Below are 14,206 nucleotides of genomic sequence, written 5' to 3' on the forward strand. Positions count from 1 at the left end.
CCACTCCTCTGTTGTTGGGCACTTAGGTTGTTTCTGTAATTTGGCTATTGTAAATAGTGCATGTACCATTTTCCATGCTAACAAGAGAAACTTGCAGTACCTCTAACAATTTGTAAAAAATGGAAATTCTTAAAATCATGCCCTTTTCAGTTTGTCAGACTATCAGCTTTAATTTTAAGAAATAAGGGGGAAGGAAGGAGGGAGGGGTGAAGGACGGGAGGATATATGTGCATAAGAGATAAGATTAAGTTCTTCCAAGTGAATCAACTATTTTTCTGTGTGTTAATATCATCTTCACATTTTGGTGAGTTCATGAAGGTTTGGATGACAGAAGAAGAAGCATTAACTATTTAAAGATATTTGAGAATTACAATGAATTGGGGATAGTGGTTTTTCCAATTTTAAGCAATTTTGGTGTGAACATAAGCTGCATACATTTGTAATCTTTTTGAATTAGTGCTTTCATATTGTTTGGATAAATACTAAGGAGTGGTATATCAGGGTCATATGATATTTCTATTTTTTATTTTCTTTTTTTTTGCATTTTTTAATAATAAATTTTATTTTTATATTCCCCATACAGTTGCAACCCCCCCTTTCTGATCCCAATCCCTCCCATCCCGGCTCCCCACCCCCCACAAAAGTGTCTCTGTTTCATAGTTTTTTGATGATTCTGATTTTCACTTTCTTATAGTTATTCATTTTCCTGGTCCCTTATTTAAGTTTTCTAGATTCCTGCTATGAGTTAGACCATCCGGTATTTTTCTTTTTCTTTTTGGCTTATTTCGCTGAGCATGATCCATTCCAGTGCCATCCATGTTGCTGCAAATTGCATGTACTTATCTTTTTTGAATGCTGAGTAATATTCCATGGTGTATATGGACCACATCTTCTTGATCCAGTCATCTATTTTTGGGCATTTGGGTTGTTTCCAAAGCTTAGCTATTGTAAACAGTGCTGCTATAAACATAGGGATGCAGATGTTCATTGGAATTGATGTTTCTGGGTCCTTTGGGTAGATACCTAGGAGTGGAATTGCTGGATCATATGGAAGCTCTATGTTTAGTAGGCCAAGAAATCTCCACAAAGCTCTCCATAGGGGTTGGACCAGTTTGCACGCCCACCAACAGTGCAGAAGAGTTCCTTTTTCTCCACACCCTCGCCAACATTTGTTGTTGCTAGTTTTTTTAATGTGTGCCATTCTCACTGGTGTAAGATGGTATCTCATGGTAGTTTTGATTTGCATTTCCCTGATGACAAGTGATGTTGAACATTTTTTCATATGCCTGTTGGCCATTTGCATTTCCTCTTCAGAGAAGTTTCTTTTTAGCTCTTCTGCCCATTTTTTGACTGGATTATTTTCTTTGTTGTTGTTGAGTCTCATCAGCTCTTTGCAGATTTTTGTGATCAGTCCTTTATCATTAGTGTTGGGTGCAAAAATGTTCTCCAAGTTGGTGGGGTGTCTTTTGTTTTTGTTATTGTCTCTTTTGCTGTGCAGAAGCTCTTTAATTTGATGTTGCCCCAGCTATTTATCTTTGCCTTCACTATCACTGCTTTGGGTGATGTGTCTGTAAAGATGTCTTTGATGTGCAAATCACGTAGTGTTTTGCCTATATTTCCTTCTATATATTTTATGGTTTCAGGTCTTATGTCTAGTTTTTAATCCATTTTGAGTTGATTTTCGTGTACGGTGTGAGGTAGTGGTCAAGCTTCATTCTTTTGCATGTAGCGACCCAGTTTTCCCAGCACCATTTATTGAACAAACTTTCTTTGCTCCGATGCATAGTCTTTGCTCCTTTGTCAAAGATTAGTTGACCATAGATCTGTGGGTTTATTTCTGGATTTTCTATTCGATTCCATTGGTCTGTATGTCTGTTCTTGTTCCAATACCGTGCAGTTTTGATGATTATGGCTTTGTAGTAGAGTTTGAGTCTGGGAGTGTGATGCCTCCAATCCCTTCTTTCTTTGTCAGGAGAGCTTTGGCAATTCGGGGTTTTTTGTGATTCCATAAGAATGTCATCAATAATTGTTCTATTTCTTTGAAGAATGACATTGAAGTTTTTATTGGAATAGCATAGAATCTGTATATTGCTTTTGGTAGGATGGCCATTTTAATAATGTTTATTCTTCCAATCCATGAGCAAGGGATGTCTTTCCATTTCTTTGTGTCTTCTTCTATTTCTTTTAACAGTGTTTTATAGTTTTCTTTGTAAAGGTCCTTTACCTCTTTTGTTAGATTTATTCCCAAATATTTGATTTTTTTCGGTTTCAATAATAAAAGGGATGGTTTTTTTGATTTGTTCTTCTTCAGATTTATTGTTTGTGTATAGGAAGGCTACTGACTTTTGTGTGTTGATTTTGTATCCTGCCACTTTACTGAACTGATTGATGAGTTGAATTAGTTTTTCTGTGGAGTTTTTGGGGTTCTCTATGTATATTATCATATCATCTGCAAATAGTGATAGTTTGACTTCTTTTCCTATTTGGATTCCTTGGATGTCTTTCTCTTGTCTTATTGCTCTGGCTAGGACTTCCAGTATTATATTGAAAAGCAGTGGGGAGAGTGGGCATACTTATCTTGTTCCAGATCTTAATGGAATTGCTTTCAGGTTTTCACCATTGAGAATGATACTGGCTGTTGGCTTGTCACATATGGCCTTTATGATGTTGAGGTATGTTCCTTGTATCCCAAGAATTTCAAGGGCTCTTAACATGAATGGGTGTTGTACTTTGTCGAAAGCTTTCTCAGCATCTATTGATATTATCATATGGTTTTTATATTTCTTTTTGTTGATGTGTTGGATAACGTTGATTGATTTTCGGATGTTAAACCATACTTGTGCCCCTGGAATGAATCCTACTTGGTCGTGGTGAATTATCTTATGGATACATTGTTGGATTCTGATAACTAAAATTTTGTTGAGATTTTTGCATCAGTGTTCATTAGGGAGATTGGCCTGTAGTTTTCCTTTTTTGTGTTATCCTTATTCGGTTTTGGTATTAGTGTAATGTTGGCTTCATAGAACGTGTTTGGTATTGTCTCTTCCTTCTCAATTTTTTGGAAGAGTTTGTGAAGGATAGGCACCAATTCATCTCTGCATGTTTGGTAGAATTAATTTGTAAATCCATCAGGTCCTGGGCTTTTGTTTTTGGGGAGGTTTTTGATTACCATTTAAATTTCGCTAGTTGTAATTGGTCTGTTTAGGTGTTCTATTTCTTCTTTATCGAGCTTTGGGTGATTGTAGAGTTGTAGGAATTTGTCCATCTCCTCTAGATTGTTGAACTTGTTTCCATACAACTCTTCATAGTAGTTACTGATTATTCTTTTTATTTCTGCTGTGTCCGTTGTGATTTCTCCTCTTTCATTTATGATCCTGTTTATTTGTGCTTTCTCCCTTTTTTCCTTTGTGCGCCTGGCTAGGGGTTTGTCTATTTTATTGATTTTTTCGAAGAACCAGCTCTTGGTTTCATTAATCTTTTGGATTGTTTTTTTAGTTTCAATTTCATTTATTTCTGCTTTGGTTTTTATTATTTCTTTTCTTCTACTGGTTTTGGGGTTTTTTTGTTGTTCTTTTTCTAGATCTTTGAGCTTTGAGATTAGGTTGTTTCTTTGAGTTCTTTCTTGTTTCTTGATGTGAGCTTCTATTGCTATATATTTTCCTCTTATTACTGCTCTTGCTGCGTCCCATACATTTAGGATATTGGTGTCTTCCTTGTCATTCAATTCAAAGAATTTTTTAATTTCTTCTTTGATCTCCTCGTTAGTCCAGTGGTCTTCCAGTAGTGTGCTTTTTAATCTCCATGAGGTAGGATAGTTCCTTGCCTTCTTTTTATGGTTTATTTCTAGTTTGATGCCTTCATTGTCAGAAAAGATGGTTGGTATGATTTCAGTCTTGGTGTATCTATTGATGTTTGTCTTGTGCCCCAGTATGTGATCTATCCTGGAGAATGATCCGTGTGCACTTGAGAAAAATGTGTACTCCGTTTTTTGGGGGTTTAGTGTTCTATAGATGTCTGTTAAGCCCAAATGCTCTAGGTCCTTATTTAGAGCTTTAGTTTCTTTACTTATTTTTTGTCTTGTTGATCTATCCATTGTTGATAGTGGTGTGTTGAAGTCTCCCACTACGTATGTGTTTTCTCTGATGTCTGTTTTCAGAGAGGACAACAGTTCTCTGATATATTTTGGTGCTCCTTCGTTTGGTGAGTATATGTTAATGAGTGTTATTTCTTCTTGAAATATTGTCCCCTTGATCATAATGTAATGACCATTGGGGTCTCTTTTTATTTTTTTGAGTTTGAAGTTTGTTTTATCTGATATAAGTATACCTGTTCCTGCTTTATTTTTTGTCCATTTGCTTGTAGGATTGTTTTGCATCCTTTAACTTTGAGCCTATTTTTATCTTTTGTAGCTAAATGTGTTTCCTGGAGACAGCAAAAGGTTGGGTTTTGTTTCTTAATCCAGGCTGCAACTCTGTGTCTTTTTATTGAAGAGTTTAGTCCATTTACATTTAGAGTTAATATTGATATGTTAGCATCTGTATTTGCCATTGTGTTTGTCTTTCCTGTGATTTTATTTATTTATTCTTTTAATAACTTTTTTTTTGGCCTTCTTTTGTTGTTATTCGTCCCTCTGATGTTCTAGCTTTAGGATTCCTTGCAGTATTTTTTGCAGTGGGGGTTTAGTCTTAATGAAATTCCAGATTTTCTGTTTGTCTGGGACGGTCCTTATTCTTTCTTCATAGAGGAAGGATAGCTTTGCGGGATTGATTATTCTTGGTTGGCATCTGTTTTCTTGGAGTCTGTTGACTATGTCCCTCCACTCTCTCCTTGCCCGTAGTGTTTCCTCAGAGAAGTCCGATGTCAGTCTGATAGGTTTTCCTTTGAATGTTATCTGTTTCTTCCCGCTTGCCACCTTCATTATTTTTTCCTTGTCCTGGATTCTTGGGAGCTTTACTATTATGTGTCTTGCTGTATTTTTTCTTTCGTCGTGGAAGTTTGGTGTTCTTCTTGCTTCTTGTATATCAATTTTCAGCTCCTTCTTCACATTTGGGAAGTTCTCTTCAGTTATCTCCTGGAATATTTTCTCTGTTCCTACATCTCCCTCCTCTCCTTCTGGTATTCCTATAACTCTTATATTTCCTTTCCTCATGGAGTCAGATAGTTCCCGAAGTCTTTCTTCGGTCTTTTTCCTTTGTATTTCTCTTTCCTTTTCTGTTTAGGTTCTTTTTATTTCTGTGTCTTCAAGAGTACTTATTCATTCTTCCATTTCATCTATTCTGCTTCCATTGTTTTTCCCAGAGTTCTTTAGTTCCTCCATTAATTCTTTGATCTCCTGTGTTTCTTTTGCTTCCCTCTTTACGTACTCAATTTCATTCTTCTGATCGTTGATTATTTTTCTCATATCACTGTTTTCCTTTATGACTTCTGTCAGTTTTTTAATCACAGCAATTTTAAATTTTCTTTCTGGAAGTCTCAGAAGTTCTTCCAAGTTACTGTCATTTTGTAATCCGGAGGGTGGTTTTCTTTTTGTGGTGTGCTCTTTTTACTGAGGAGTTGTTAGGTTGCGTGTGGTTCTTCTACTCCCTACTGTCTGTTTTCTAATTTGCCGTATGCATTGGGACACTGTGTCGCTCGGACTGGCCGGCATCTTGGGTGAAATTCTCCGCTCCCCTCTGGCTCCTCCAGGAGCCATCTCTGGCTTCTAAGGGAGCTTTCTGCTGGTTTCAGGCAGTCTTTACTGAAGAAATGTCCCCGTTCTAAAATGGCGACGCGGGACTCAGTCCCTGCGCTTCCGGTCTCAGGCACACTCTTCTGCGCGCCTGGTCTGCCCTGGCCGTGGGTGCCTGTTCCCTCTGTGGGCTCAGACTGCTGGTCGGAAGGGGCCTGGCGTGGGCTAACTTCCCAGCTGGCCACTGTCTCCTCCGGGAGCCTTCTGCCCTTTTCAAGCAGTCTTAAGAAATTTCCTGTTCTATGGGGTGTTAGTGACTTTTTTTTCCTGGTCGCTAGGTGGCGCCAGAGATCTCTCCTATTGTCCTTGGGGGGCTGTTTTTCGCCTCCCCCCACCCCGTGGGACTGGAAATAGAGCAGGAATGGTAGGGTAAACCTCAACGGTTTTGGGGTGCTGTGTCTGCCTTGTGCCCCACCATCGTGGAGAACCCACACCCCGAATTTCGTGCACCGGGTCTCAGTTCCAAAGCCCTCAGGTCCAGGACGCGGGCTGTAGCCCAGTTCAGTGGCGCGGGAATGGTGCCTTTTGCACCCCGCTCCAGTGCCTGGGCGCCTGGTTCCTGCTCACTCAGTGAGGGACTTTCACCCCAGTGAGGACCTCCGCCCGCGCGTCTCCCTGCAAGCCTAGGTCGCAGGCGCGGGGACCTGGGCAGCCGTGATCCCGATCCGAGTTGGCTTTTCAAGTGCGCCAAGTGTGCAGCTTTTCCGCACAAGCTTACTGGCCGGCCCGGGGCTGTGTGCGCGTCTCCTCCAGAGTCTCTTTGTTCTTCTCTAATGGCGCCCGGAGCTGTTCGCTCACAGCCGCGGTGAATCCTGCATGGTTCTCCACAGCTCCCGTTCACGGGGTGTGGTGGCTGCAATAGTTCCTTTCCACTCACAGTCCCGCTTGCTGCGCATAGTTTGTTCTTGTTGGTCGTTTTAGTTTGTTTTTTTCCTCCTCTCTGCTGGTAGGAGAGTGCCGACTCTGTGGTTGGGGGGGGGGGAGCAGGGTTCTGCTCTTTCCTCCCTTCTGGTCCTCTTTTATGGCAACTTTCTTCTTCAGGTAGTTTGCTGGAGTCGTCCGTTTATCTTCCCTGTCCCAGTTCTCACTGGGACCTGCTGCTTTTCCTCCCTATTAACTTTTTTTAATGGGAGATCTTACTCGCAGTGTCTCCTTGCCGCCATGTTGCTCCACCCCCTTCCTCTATTTTTTATTTTCTTAGGAAATATTCACATCATTTTCCATAGGGGCTACTCCAAATTACATTCCCACCAAATGTGTACTACAGCTCCTTTTTGTTCAAACCCTTGACAGTATTTTTTGTTTGTTTGTTTCCAATCTTTTGTATCTAGCACATTCTGTGAAGTGGTAGCTCATTGGCCAAGACCCTGAAACAACCTAAATGTCCACTGACAGATGAATGGATAAAGCAGCTGCAGAACAAATATATATACATATATTCAATGGAATACAACTCAACTATTCAGAAAGACGAAAGTTAGCCATCTGTGACAATATGAATGGAATCTGAGATGGTTCTATAAGTGAAATAAGTCAGAAAATGAAAGACTTACTGGATCATTTCATTGATATATGGATAATAGATAAACAAAGCAAGCAAACTAATAAAACATAAGAAAGATAACTCTTACTCTGAGAATAATATAGTGATGACCAGAAGAAGGGAGAGGAAGGAAAGTGGTAGAAATAGGTAGAGGGGGTTCAATTTGATAGTGTGAATGACCTTAGAACTTTTTTCTAGATACAGTAAAGTGTACACCTACAAGATTTGAAGCTGTACACCCAAGTTTATATAGTATTGTAAATCAATAAAATTTTATTTTAAAATAAGAAATTTAGAAAATAATTTATATTTGAAACTCTTGTTATTTAAAGGATTTGATGTTAGAGCCTTTTCGAAAACAAGTAGCACTCCCCTCTGATTCATTCATTCATATTTCGTTTGTACAATGTGACAGGTACTGTAAATGTGATAGGTACAATGTGACAAGTAATTTTAAAAATGGTCTCAAAGAGCACAGGCACTTTCAGAGGGTTGGGTGTAATTAACAGTTTTCTCACTCAAATTGAGTACTATCTCACCCAATGCAAACTTAGACCAAGAAGAACAAATCAAGTAATGGCTTCACATGATAGTATTGTACTTGATTCTTTGATACTCCGTCAATAAACATAATTTTCTGAGATGCAGTTACAGATCAATCTCCGAAAATATGGCACTCAAAAGAACTGACCTGTTTAGCACCTGGCTTCTGCTCCATTGGCGTCATGGTGAGTGTTTTGGTCTCTTTCTCATATTGGCAGTAGTATTTCACCCAGGATATTCCCAAAGCCCCTACAAAGATAGGCAATAGTGAGTTGCCACAATAAATCTTTTTGGAAGCATAGTCAGCACCCCCCTAAGCAGAAGATGGGCACAGCTTCATCTACATGGTTATGCCCCAGATACAGGACTACCCTTCCCCTAAACTCCTGCTCTGTAGTGCCAATTTCCTACTGCACATAGGGAGAGTTTAACCCTCATCAACTGCTTTCCGCATCTGCTCTAGCTTTCTCCACACCACTCTCTGTCATGTTTCCTATGAATGGTACCACTAAACATCTTGTTGCATGAGATGAAAACATGCAACTGTTATCTTCTGCTCCTTTCCTGTAACCTACCCCATTTGATTGATGTTTGGGTTCTGCTTATTCAATCTCCTACAGGTCTGTCCTTTAGTTACCTCCTCTTCTCCATTTTTTTAAAGTCTTTTTTTTAAAGATTTATTTATTTATTTATTTATACAAGCACTGGGTACGTTCAGAAGCATGGGAGGGTGAGAGAATTCACTAGAGCCAGAGCAATGAGCAGAACAGGCAGAAGGACCAAAGTACACTGCTGAAGGGAGCAGCGGGCATGGCAGGAGAGGTCTGGGCACCATGTGGGACCCTTGCCGGCGGCCGGGGATTGAACTGGCACTGCAGAAGCTGTGGGCAGCTTCGCAGCCGAGCGTTCACCGCTGCACCACTGGGGAGGCCCTTTTTTTAAGTTTTATAAGCTATTTCAAACAAAACAAAAATTCACAATTTTCCAATTAATAATTTCAGTGGCTTTCTCTCTGGCTTCCGTCATCTCAAATCATCCCATTGCAATCCATTATCCATTCTTCACCTAGAAAAATGTTTTTAAAATATATTTCTATTTACATCATGCCTTTTACTATAAACCACCCAGGACTTCCCCACTCTCTCCAGACTTTTTAGCCTGGCACACAAAGCCCTTCATAATGTGACCATATTTGCTTTTCCAGCTTTTTCTTTTGCCACCGTCACCCCTATGATCCTGTCTCATTGAATTACTTTCAGCTACCAAACAAATAGGTGGTCATATAATTTACAATCTAATTCAAGGTCTATTTAAGAGAGAATTTGGCACTAATGATAATTACAATAGAACAACAGGTATGAACCAGGATCATTCTTGGCAACTAAAAAACTTACATGTCCTACAAATAAACCTACAAATAAACTTCATGTCCACATAGCTCTGTGCCTTTACTCACACAATGGTACACACTTGTAATTTTCCTTCCCTTTTTCATTATCGGTCGAACTCACAATCAAAATTCAAATTCCAGTTCATATATCATTTCCTCAATGAACTGATATAAGGCCCAAGTACTGTTATACACATTTCATTATATTAATTGATACATCTGTCAGCCTTGTCAAACTGTGAAAGGTAATAAGAATAAAGTAGCCACTTAAACACCCTAATATGCACAGGATGAACCCCCAAAACAAATAATTATCCATCCTGAAATATCAATAGCAATGAGATTGAGAAATTCAGCAATGCAGAGTTGAAGAGATAAACTTGAACATGGGAGAACACATCTTTAAAACCATCAGAAGTTACTCCTCTAAGGGAGGTGAAGCATAATAATGCCATGCTGAGTGGATTGCAGTGATTTTTACAGCTGGTAACCTCTGGATCTGCTTTTCCTAACCTCTGGATATCCTACTCCCCAAAAGCAATAATCCTGGGCACATAATAAATCAAAGGTTTTGGGGACATTGGGTCATAAGGAAAATCAAATAACACATATAGGTTTATATAATGTTATTTACAAGGTAGGAAAACGTGAATCCTCTGCAATATTCAGTAAATGGATGAGTAACCTCATCTTCTCTTGTTGGTAAAGAAAATATAACTGACCTGCCCAATGAAATCATGATGTCTGTTTAGTGCTTTATTAGCAACCATATGATTCTAAGGCAGTGAAGGATAATGGATATACTGATAGGAGCACAGGTTTTGGCATTTCACATAACTGAATTTAATCTTAGGTCTGCTACATGATTGTTGGGTGACTTTCAATGCTAAGCTTTCTAACTCTCGGTGGCATCATGTGGAAAATGGATCTGATAATGTTTTCGATTATTAAAGAACTTAGTGTGATGCCTGGCACATAGGAGGTATAACAAATTGTTTTTCAGCATCCTTTCTGGTACCACCCTTTTACACCAACCAGTGAGCAGAATGATTAAACAATTAACAATCCCCACTTTGAATCTCCAATCTCTCACTCTGTTTTATTTTCAGTATTCCCAGGCTGCTCTCTAAAGAGTTGTAGTTTTCTGGGGTCTGTGAGCAATATGGGTGTCTGCAGTTTGGAGAGATAAAGTGGCAATAGTACAAGCCTACTGAAACCCAGAGGGTAGCCCTGTATTCCCACACACATTTCTCTTGTGTATAGAGATAGCCTTCAATAGTTGGCTGTCCTGGAAGCTTGCATGTCTGGGGAGCTTCTTTCATCCTTTTTTTAAGCTCTTCCATCTCTTCCCGGGTACTGGAGAAATGATTTCTTGTCTGTCAAGACATCATCATCATCATCATCATCATCAACAACAACAACATCATAACAAATAAGCATTTATTAGTCAGAGACCCAGATAGAGTTTTCATGGTTGATATTGTGTACTACAACATAGCAACAAACAGGTTTTGAATTGCCTGGTAACTAGAAACAAATTGTATGGTGTTTAATAGCACTAAAGGCTAAAAGGAAAATAGAAAACTAAATAGCAATGTTTTCAGAAAGCCTCATGTGGGAGAGACCTCTTTTCTATTGGGAAACCTATAAAGTTCCAAAGAATAAGGATTCCTAATATTCTGAGCACCAGTTTGACCCCTACTTCACAAAAAGAAGGTTCCCAAAGATAACACTATCAAGGCAACATCTGACTTCTGACTCAAGGTCTGCCTATATGACTGTTAATCAAATTCTGGTCACTAGGATAAACTATGTGAGAGGGTGCGCTCTTTGAACATAGGTGAATTAACATTTTAGTTTCTATTCTCGTAAATAATAAAAGCTAATGGTAAAAAATATTTTTAAACTATATAACTAAAAGACAATGACAAAACACAATTTGAACTGTGAATATGAAAATCACTAGAAATAGTTCTTTGTTAAGTCTCAAGATTGTGACATAAATATCGGTGAAGGTGGTGATCTGGTCTGCCCCATCTAGTTTGGCCTACTCTATTAATATGATTGTCATATATACACAAACACAGACTTTTTGTTAAACTCACATCTGTCAAGTTATATTTGGTGAAAGATTCAAGTAATTATCCTGGGTATAGAAAGATTTTGTAAATAAGCAGAATGTAGGAGCCTTAAATTTCTGCTAAAGAAGATTACCCAGGAAGAAGAAGCATACCCAGAATGAAAAACAATAACAAGTTTAAATTTAGATGCTCTAAAACAACCATGTAAAGTTTATTTCAACTGCAACTTACCAGCTTTTATCATCTAAAAATATATCTACAAATTTCAGACAATGTAACAACTAATCCCTTCTCTGACTCTATTAGGAGGTCAACTGTTCCACTTTGTTATTCTTTAAAAATATTGGTCTTAATTCTGTTGTAGCATTTACCACTAAAGGATTTATGATTTATCTGTGTTTATTTCTCCCTCATCCAAGAGACTGCATATTACTTCAAGACATTAAAACAAATATGCTTTATTATAGTATGTCCAGTGTCATTGGCAATGCATCCACTAAACATGGGTTAAATAAATGAATGATAAAAAGAATGTATTGACAAGAATGGGACGGTTGTGCCTATATGCCCATATAAGAACCAGTATAGAAAAAGATGTTGATAAAAACTTTGAAAATAATTTAATGCTAATAATAAGTAGTGAGAAATGGAAGAGAAGGGAAAATGGGCATTCATAGTAATGACTCCCGCAATGAGAATGTCTTGACTAGGAGCTAAGTAGCATAAGACATGTGTTTAAGCAAGTCTGTCACTAGGTTTCTATATTGGATAGAGGCAACAAATTAACAACACTAATAAATATTGATAGATAGAGATATTGATGGGTCGGAGGGTGGGTTTGAATAACTATGGGTCTCAAAACCAGAGAGAGTTGAAACTGCAAAAGCAAAAACAATCCATCAAAACAATATATTAGTGATGATGCATACCAGTGTGTTCTGACAAATTGGGTTGGTGGGATAACCTAGAATTTCAAGGCCCATGTCACTGGGGTCAAAATTCAATAGGAATGCAAAGACAGATTGCAAAATCCAGATACAAACTCACATTCTGTAAACTTAGCTGGAGCTGCTGTTTGTAAGGGAGGAAATCCTGTGTGAGCTCCACAGTCAAGCTGTTGGAAATGAAGAGGCCATGAAGAAAGGCCAAGACCTAGAGAACACATACAAAAATAATTTTATCACCATCACCTCATTAATCAAATACAGGAAACAGAAGGACAAAAAAGAAAAAGAAACTCTCCACAGTGTTTGCCAGTATAGTGTTAAAAGCAGTCATGCAACCAAAAACAGATCTATATATAGGTATTTATACTGGACTCAGTTCCAAAAACTAAGAACTACAACTACAAATTTATTCAATCAGGATCTTTTTAAATAGCACATAAAGTCATTCATAATTTGGACAGTATGGAAATAGACTGGCAATATATTAGCCTCAAAATTGGCACAGATTATATGCCTGATAAATACTTGAATAAAATGACAATCAAATTGATAAATGAATGAGTAAGATTTTGTATATTAATGAAAACTGTCATAATAGTTAAAAACCAAAGGAATCTGAACCCATTTTCAAATTAGAAATATTTTAGGAGGGTTGCAGAAGACATGCAAATGATCTATAAATATTCAAAATATTCAACCCCTTTAAACAAAATAAAATATGATTTTCATCTATCAAAAACAGACTGCTGTGTTAATTCAAACAAGGAACACTTCCTCTTTGCCTTTGGAGTCATAACTGTAGGAAAATTTAAATTTAAGGCTGCTTAATTGTTTTTTCTCTATGTCTACACCATGAGAATGCACTTTTCACAAAGACAGAAGTTGAATCAGTCTTCTTCAGGATAGGGTACCCAGTATCAAACACTGCACCAAGCACTTAACCAAACCTCAGTAATTGTTTGTTGTATAAATTTAAAAAATACCTGTTTGTACATATACATATATAAATTTATACAAATATAAACATAGATACATATGATCACAAAATTACATGTTCACATGCAATGTGTGAATGCAAATACACACAAGCACACATGTATACACATATCCATATCCACAAACATTCACAAATAGACAAAGATTTTTATAGATAAATACAATATTTGGGAAGAAAAGTGCCACAATTTTAACAGTGATTATCTCTGCACAGGAGATTTGCTATTTTTTATTTGTTTTTCCTGAAATTTGTTCTTACTTTTCAACAAAAGGAATATGATGATAGAAAAGTTACTAATTAGGGTCTCCCCTGGTGGCGCAGCAGTTGAGCGCTGGGCTGCGAAGCTGCCCATAGCCTCTGCAGCACCGGTTAGATCCCCGGCCGCCAGGCGAGGGGGCCCACATGGCGCCACAGACCTCTCCTGCTGCACCTCTCAGCAGTGTATTTCATCAGTCTGCCTGTTCTGTTCCCTGCTCTGGCTCTGGTGAATTCTCTCACCCTCCCATGCTTCTGACTGTACCCAGGGCTTGTATAAATAAAAAAAAAAAACAAATCTTAAAAAAAAAACTTTAAAAAAAAGTTACTAATCAATATATTAATCAAATCAAAGCATATCACCTTTTTATTGAATTAAGGAAATTTAAGTGGAAAAATAAAGAAGATAGAAATAAAAATAATTGTCTCTTTGCCGCATTGACTACAAGAATGAGACCATTCTCAGCAGACTGTCAACATACCCATCTCTTTGAAGGAGATGTCTAGTGGTTTACATGGTTCTACCCATTTGTGTGACTTATTAATAAGATCTAGTGCAGCTTCCACTACTACTTCATGAAAAACAAAAAAAGCTATTGGAAGTAGATATTAAATTATTTCAGCAATCCCTGCCACATCTACTGAGAGAACGAAATCCATTCTCAGCATTCAGACTGTGGGCATTCCAGAATATGTCAACACCCCCCTAAAGGGTTGCACTG

At 38.1% G+C, this 14,206-nt stretch overlaps 1 protein-coding gene across 2 annotated transcripts in view; it reads right to left on the reverse strand.

Annotated features, from left to right (window-relative positions):
- The window catches only part of OPHN1 (oligophrenin 1), a gene marked incomplete at both ends in the record, with an annotated part of 458,306 nt that overhangs the window by 213,042 nt on the left and 231,058 nt on the right, over window positions 1–14,206 (reverse strand). For both annotated transcript variants that reach the window (XM_084258483.1, XM_084258482.1), the window contains 3 exons: window positions 7,963–8,063; window positions 10,451–10,580; window positions 12,333–12,437. In XM_084258483.1, the coding sequence (XP_084114609.1) occupies window positions 7,963–8,063; window positions 10,451–10,580; window positions 12,333–12,437 (336 nt within the window). The remainder of the gene's footprint in view (window positions 1–7,962; window positions 8,064–10,450; window positions 10,581–12,332; window positions 12,438–14,206) is intronic.

This window comes from Talpa europaea (genome assembly GCF_964194135.1).
Source record: "Talpa europaea genome assembly, chromosome: X".
NCBI classification, from domain to species: domain Eukaryota; kingdom Metazoa; phylum Chordata; class Mammalia; order Eulipotyphla; family Talpidae; genus Talpa; species Talpa europaea.